This window comes from Chiloscyllium plagiosum, chromosome 20, assembly GCF_004010195.1.
Source record: "Chiloscyllium plagiosum isolate BGI_BamShark_2017 chromosome 20, ASM401019v2, whole genome shotgun sequence".
Lineage (NCBI taxonomy): Eukaryota > Metazoa > Chordata > Chondrichthyes > Orectolobiformes > Hemiscylliidae > Chiloscyllium > Chiloscyllium plagiosum.
In genome coordinates this window covers 35,106,482-35,114,352 of record NC_057729.1, presented here as the reverse complement: position 1 = coordinate 35,114,352, position 7,871 = coordinate 35,106,482, and the positions used below count along the sequence as shown (strand labels likewise).

The following is a 7,871-nucleotide window of genomic DNA, read 5'->3' as shown; positions in this document are numbered from 1 at the left end:
CAAACAAAAGCTTTTTAAAAAAAAAGTTAAGTACAAGATACAGACAATTTAAATTTATATCACTTAAATAAGGACATTTACAGTAGCTTCCCCCCCCGTACCCGCGGGGGATACGTTCTGAGACCTACTGCAGCAGCCCAAAACCGTGGATAAGAGTGAACCCATTCATTTAAATGGGAAACTTACCTTCTCGGCAGCCCCCGGTCCCTGGTTCCGAATATATTCAGGCCGCAGTAAACTGCGAATAACTGAAACCGCGGCAGCTGATTTCACGGATACGGCGATCGACCTATATTTGATTTTGAAATTGGCGATACAAATGTCTGCATTGTATGGCAGATTTTGTTTGTTCTTCCATCATACACAAATCAATTAGTGAGACCCTTGCTCTGGACATCATTTATGATATGCATTTCATATATAAGACCACATGCAGAATTCTTACACTGACACTGGAAGTCCCTGGTTTAACTGAAAAATGCTAATGTTTGTTTTCCTGTAGTGATATCGCTACTGAAAGTTGTGGCTATTTATTTTTGCTTCAACATTTAAGAATATGTAATCTAGCAGCTCATATTATAATTTTTGCTTCTTTTCCAAAGTTGCTGGATATTTCTGAAAGTATTACACCTTTTTGTTGTAAACAAAAGAATAATAATATTATTGCAATTTCCCCCAATTTGGTAATCTAAGCTTCAATGTAGATGATTTCCAAATCTCTGGTGTATAATCGTGCAAATTACACGACAGAATTCCAGAGATTGCAGCAATTGATATACAGAGGAACTTTGATTATCTGAAGGACACGGGCGGGTAGTATTTTGTTTCTTTAACTGAATGCTGGATAATCAAATGCCGGATAACATTGTTAGCCAAGCATTGGGACCTTGCAATCTTGTCCGGATAATCTGAAATTCGGTTAATCGAATGCCAGATAATCAAAGTTCCTCTGTAGACTGTTAGAGCAGAATTAGCAAACAACCATTAGTGAAAAAAAAATCAAATTTCTGTACTAGGACCTCAAACTGTGTTTATGCCTCCAAACAATACCTAGTGGTTCAAATATGTCCTAACAAACCCAAAACTGCATTTATTTTGTAAAAAAAAAAGTTATCAAAGATACATAAACAGAGTGTTTGCCATTTAGGATCTCACAAAATGAAATATTAGAGGATTCAACATTAATACTCAAGACATTTTTACAGCTACTGCTCACACTCAAAATGAAAATATAATCAGGTACATTAATCACCTTGGAATTGCCTTTACTAATATTCTATGCAAAAATAACTTAAGTAATTCTGCTTCAAATTAGTAATACTAAGATTTTGCTCACTTAAAATCTCACATTTAATATCTGAAATAGAGATAATATTAGGAAAGCTGCTGTAACCCATGCCTTCCACGTCCTGCTCCTCACACCCATGAATCCACTATAAGATGTACATTTAAACACTGATCCCTTGTGGGAAAGTAATCTAGTTGCAAACTTTTTTTTATTCCTTTCCTATATATTGGAAGCTTGATCAAGACACAGAAAACCTAACCCCAAATTTTAAAATATTGCATCTTGTTAGAATATTGTAAAACCTTTAAAACCAGCATTGTAAAACCTTTAAAATTTCTCTCTTTCTCACCCTATGTGTAACTGATATAGGAGTTTGAAAAATAGCAATGAAAGTGTAAGTGTCCAACAAAATGCACACTTTTTAATAAGTCTGTGAACAGTGCCAAATATGTAAAGGCAATCTATTTTTTTGAGCATTTAATGGAAATGGCCACTTTATGTATTGATTTTAAAAGAAAATAAAGTGCCTTGTAACAACCTCCATACAGATTCCCACATTTTTCAAGATGAGGTGGTGAAACAAATACATTAATGAGGATACACGAACACAAAATGGACTTCCAGCCAATAATACAATGGGCAAGATCCTCTGAAGAATATTTGCTATGAAGAACAGCATCAAATGAGGTTACTGTCAAATCTGATGTCACGTTGAGTTTCTAAAAATATTCATCAACATAAATATCATTTTTTTCTGGAAAAGGCAATAAAAGATGATTTTCTCTATAATGGAAGTCCTGTACCACCTAAGAATGGTGATCACACTCACTTTGCTCTTTAAATCAGGGCCATTTACTACTCAGCTTCAATTGAACTCTCAGTCATCCCCTTTCATATTCCTAATCCCTTACTTGATTTTGAATGCTACAATGTAATTTGACTTGTAATATAAAGAACCACCAGACATTATGCTTTAAAATACGCAAATAACTGCAACAAAAGCACCAACTGAAAAAGTGAGTAACATTTTAATATGGCTACTTAAAATCATTTAGTAAAACACTCAAACTGACACCAATTATTTGGGGGAAATTTAGAAAATCTCCATTTCTACAACAAGGCCTTATTTAAAGAATTACAGGTCAGACGTGAAAATCAACATGATTTATTTTCCAATCAGTGATTCTGTCAAATGAGACTGTGAATGATAGATAACTTGCTGCACATCACTAACTAATGGAGTTAGTTGTTGCAAGGAATAAATATGACATCATGTGACATTATAATGTTTCATCAAGTTTAGAGGTGACTGGAAGTACCAGTATAACATGTTTTAGAATTTGAGTTAGGAGACATTCTTGGTAATCTGCAGGAATATTTGTATAAAGTTAGTGTACAAGTGTTATAAGTGTTATTGATAATCAGAAGCAACAACTTGAAAATGGTTTATGACTTTATACTGGCAGAATGCGAAAATAAGTTAAATCACATTTACTCCTCAATGATATCCCTTGCTGCTAAACTAATGCACCACTTTTACAGCCTGATTAAAAGGCTTCGGATTTGAAATTTTACAAAATATGCTTTCGAGAAGCTATGCTGAGTAGAAGGCTGATATTTTTCAAGTAAATCTGGTTATTTGATCATCGATAGATATCCCCTAAATATGCAACAATTGCTAACTGTGTTTTGTAATGTCAGACCACTGGCCAGCTTTATTGTTTATTACTATATTCAGGTCTGAAAAAAAATTATACTAAACATTTAACAGCCAAATTAAACAGCAATAAAAATGTCTGAAAATTACCAACTATACAATAACAAAAGTTCAAATCTACTGTATCTACATTCAACTTTGCAACAAGAAAATCTAATAAATTAAAGACAAAGTTATGCAGCATTTATAAGAAATCTTTAAATATAATAAATTGCCTCATAAAATGTGAGGTATTCTTTTGATATATAATATATAGGATGACGTGGTTCTGTAGCAGCAAGCAGTGGCACTATCCACTTGGATTATATTATGAAACAAATAATTTTGTCAGATTCAGAGCTGTGGGTACTTAGGAAGGTATCCTAGTCTCACAGTGGAATGATTTACACTGTAAAAACAAAAGAAATGTAAAATTTTAATCTGTATTCAAGCTATATTTCTAATGTGAGGGGTCAGACTAAAATTAGATTCAAGATATAGTTTATCGACTAATTTTTTTTCTCCCTGCTGACAAGCTACATCTTTGGGAGATGAGGTTTACTTGGGAACAAGTCCGCGAGACTGTGGATAGAGCTGGGTTCCAGAGCCAACTGAAGACGAAGGGCCAATTTTTCTTCCAGTTTTTGGCCTGAAGACAACAGAAACATAATTATAGTTAGCAAAAGCATTCTTCATGAAGAATACAGTCTGTTCTGATATAGTGTGATAGTTACATTACCGCACCATCCAGCGTTGTACAAAAATTGCATAATAGAAGAACCATTTAAACCAATGGGACTGGAATCATGTTAAAGCCAATATAGGTAAGGAAAGTTTGGATTCTACAAATAATGATCTAAATTCTTCAATTGTGTTATAGCCAATTTACATGGAAGAAACACGTGTTATAGCAGAACCGACAATATGCAACCTCACTGTGACAAGGTAGACTTCAGAATTTTAATAACTTGATGGATTGAAAGAATCAGCAATAACTTTCTGGAATCAAGTGTTTCCATGAGATGAAAGGGACAAGGAGAAACGGCTATAAAGGAATGAAAACCAACATGCTAATTAACCATCCTTATGGAGAAGAAGTCAAAACAACAGATCAAGCTGTTTCTCAGGAGAGAGGAGGTAACACTGCTTTATAATCTGTTGGTTTGTGAAAAACTGGGTGTTAAGACTACCTGCAGAAAGGATGTCCTGAAGAATTTGTGTTAATCATGAATGTCTTCAAATAGGCAATGAACATTGAATGTAACAAGGAATAGGGGAGCAAGCAGCAAGCTGCAAACTTGAATCTCCAGTAGCGTAATCAAAGAATCTCAAGGATCATCAATAACATCACATCACAAACTTGAAAGAAAGAAAATTTTATAAGAATGTAACACCCAGTACGACTCAGCAGCAAAACTTTGAAGGACAACATTACACAAGGATCAAACCCAAGACATCAAAGACAGACATTGTTGGTTGAAATTGTGGCTAAATTCTACCATTAATTTAGCAATAGCCAAGTTGAGTTGCAAGGCATAACTTGCTTGAGGGGTCTTATTTTGGTTGCTGCATGCAGTAAAAAGTTAAATCATTGCTTCAGTACTTGATTGTTTATGAGATTTCTTAATAAATAGTCAAATTAAAGGTAGCTTATGGCGATTTTACCCACTCCAAACTAATTTACTAAGTTTGAAACAGGAAACTCAGGTACAGTCCAAAATAAACAGCAACATATACCTGTATACCCAAATTACAATAAGGAATGATCTTGACAACTCCTTGAATTCATACAAGCATTAGTTATTTAAAATGTTAAAATTGCATTTTAAAAAGTATAATTATTAGTACAGGTTTTCTCTACTGGCAGGGCTGGTAGGTATAAGAGGTGTTTAAAGGGAACTGTTAGAAGTAACTCTTATGCAGGACAAGAGTTTGAAACAATCTGCCTTCATCTGTCTTTAATGTGTATTTATTGAAATTGATATTTTTTGATATTCAATTTTGAAAATCTTCTGAATTTTAATATGACTCTAAAAGGCACATCCTTTCAGATACCAGATTACTGGATAAGATTTATTTCACAGGTCTCTCTGAAAAGAAACTGTTTTCCATTGTTGATTTGTGTAAAGCAGTGTTGCTTTGAACAGTGTTGTAACCTCACTTTCTGGGTCATTGGAGCGCAATGAGCCAATAGAGCTGAACTATCAAATATGAATGGATGACATGGATAAGAAGTTTGATTTATGACCAGATCAGAGTGATTGAATTAACATGGCTGTAAGCAATCTGAGGCTAACTTTTAGGTCTCTCTTGTCTTTCAATGCTTTGTTTCTACCTCATTGTTCAGAGTCTTTTCTTTAACAAAAACTGCTTTTGTCTGAAAGTATTGATGGGCAAGCCAGTATATATTTTTCATCTCACAATGCCCTCGAGAAGATGGTTGTTTGTCACGTTCTTGAACTCTTGAAGACCATGTGGTGTTGGTGCACCTACCATTAGGGAGGGAATTCTAGAATTTTGGGTCAAATTTCTGAATTCAAGATATTATAGTGGACGTGGACTGCAGAACTACAAGGCGGCAGCTCACCCCCACCTTCTCAAAAGCAACTAGGAATGGACAATAAATGTTCACCAACCAGCAACATTCATGTCCCGCGAATGAATAAAAATAACTATGTTTAACTGTATAATTAACATAAACAATGAATGACTTCAGTTGTGTTTTAGGGTGACTGTAGAATTTTCAGAATAAGAGCACTTGGCCTCAGAAATAAAAAGGTTGCCAATGACTGCATTTGTGCACTGAACTGGTTTACTTTTTTTCACAATAATTCTCCAAAGGCCTTTAACATCCAAACATCCCTGTTTTTCCAACATTTACTAAAATTAACTTCGTTGCAGATACTGTAGAAGCAAACTAATCGATCTATTTTAAAAAAAACAAGATAGCCTTTGGCTCCTCCTTCAAACTAAAGAGAACCATTTAAGAAAAAGACCTTTTACTTCAAAAATAAACAGCGCAATCAAGATTAAAGGAAACAAAGCATTTAGAAATTTTCATAAGGCATAGATGAAAAGGTTTAAAGTAAAAAATCCAAACAGAATAAGCTGAGGAAGACTGAGCAGAGCTTAAGCGCTTAAATTTTCAGTTAGTAATTAACACTAATCAATTGCTTGCAAGATTAGATATGCTGACTTGAACTCTGCTGCACTTGAAGACAATAATTTATCTTGAGTAATAAATATTTGGAGCAGATATAAATTATGAAATCGTACAATCTGGCCTTGTTGTTTTATTTCTGTTATAAATTTCTATGTCCACATTGATAATAGAAATCATGTGGGAACTGCAGCAGAATAATTATGTAATTGACCATTCACCCAGATGTCTGGAATCACAATCATCAGGAGACATGAATTCAAATCCCACAATGGCAGCTGGGGAATTTAAACACACTGAAATTTAGGCCTGGGGACGGTGATGGCTGTCATGTTACTGAATGAGTAATCCAGAATCCAGGATGAGTGCAACAGACAGACAATTTCAAACACCACTAAGACAGCTGGTGGAACATATAATGAATTAATGAATACATCTGGAATAAAAAGCTAGCCTCAACAATGTTGGCCAAGAAACTAAAAGATTACTGCACTGGCCCATCTGATTTACTAATATCTCTCAGAAAAGATGTTTTCCTTCCTTATATGGTCTGGCCAACCTGACTTTAGATACACAAAAATGAAGGTGAGTGTTAACTAACTTCTGAAATAGCCTAGTAAATTACTCAGTTGTAGCAAATTGCTGTCTGTTGTTGTATGGCACTCCCAGCATGCCAAACAGAACAGACTTCAAACTCATCTAGCATTTCAAAATTGGGCATCTTCAAGACATCATGGATCATCAGCAACATTCAATCATAATCTATCACCTCCTAGCCCAGCATAATTCCACTCTACTACTACCAAAATAGGAGATCAAACCAAGTTCAATAAAGGGTGCATGCCAGAAGCAGCACCAGGTATACCTAAAATGAGTTGTCAGCCTTGTGAAGCTGCAACAAGCACCACTTGCATGCCAATCACCAGAAGCAGCTTGTATACACATGGATAAATGATCCTACAACTAGTGGATCAGAACTAAGTCTGCAAGCCTGCCTCAAAAAATTGTCAACGGTGATGGACAATTAAGCAACTAACACAAGTTGAAGCTTTGGAAATATTCCCATCCTCAATACTGTAGGGCTCAGCATATCAAAGCAAGAGACAGTGCTGAGGTATATGCTTCAATAGTCAAATCAGAAGTACTGAACAGATGATCCATTTCAACCTCTTCCTGAGGTCCCCAGCATCTTAGATGGCAGTCTTTAACAATTCAATTCACTCCATATGATATCAAGAATCTGTTGACACTAGATAATGTAAAATCTACAGACAACATTCCAGCAATAGCATGAAGACTTGAGCTCTAGAACTTGCTGCACCCCTTAGAACATAGAACATAGAACAATACAGTACAGAACAGGCCCTTCGGCCCACGATGTTGTGCCGAACTTCTAACCTAGATTAAGTACCCATCCATGTACCTATCCAAATGCCGCTTAAAGGTCGCCAATGATTCCGACTCTACCACTCCCACGGGCAGCGCATTCCATGCCCCCACCACTCTCTGGGTAAAGAACCCACCCCTGACATCTCCACTATACCTTCCACCCTTCACCTTAAATTTATGTCCCCTTGTAACACTCTGTTGTACCCGGGGAAAAAGTCTCTGACTGTCTACTCTATCTATTCCTCTGATCATCTTATAAACCTCTATCAAGTCACCCCTCATCCCTCGCCGTTCCAACGAGAAAAGGCCGAGAACTCTCAAACTATCCTCGTACGACT

At 35.8% G+C, this 7,871-nt stretch overlaps 1 protein-coding gene across 2 annotated transcripts in view; it reads right to left on the bottom strand.

Moving 5' to 3' along the window:
- Nucleotides 1-2,386: 2,386 nt before the first annotated feature.
- kif3b (kinesin family member 3B) overlaps nucleotides 2,387-7,871 on the bottom strand; it is a 44,947-nt gene continuing 39,462 nt past the window's right edge. For both annotated transcript variants that reach the window (XM_043710510.1, XM_043710508.1), the window contains one exon: nucleotides 2,387-3,633. In XM_043710510.1, the coding sequence (XP_043566445.1) occupies nucleotides 3,543-3,633 (91 nt within the window). In that variant the 3' untranslated portion in view covers nucleotides 2,387-3,542. The remainder of the gene's footprint in view (nucleotides 3,634-7,871) is intronic.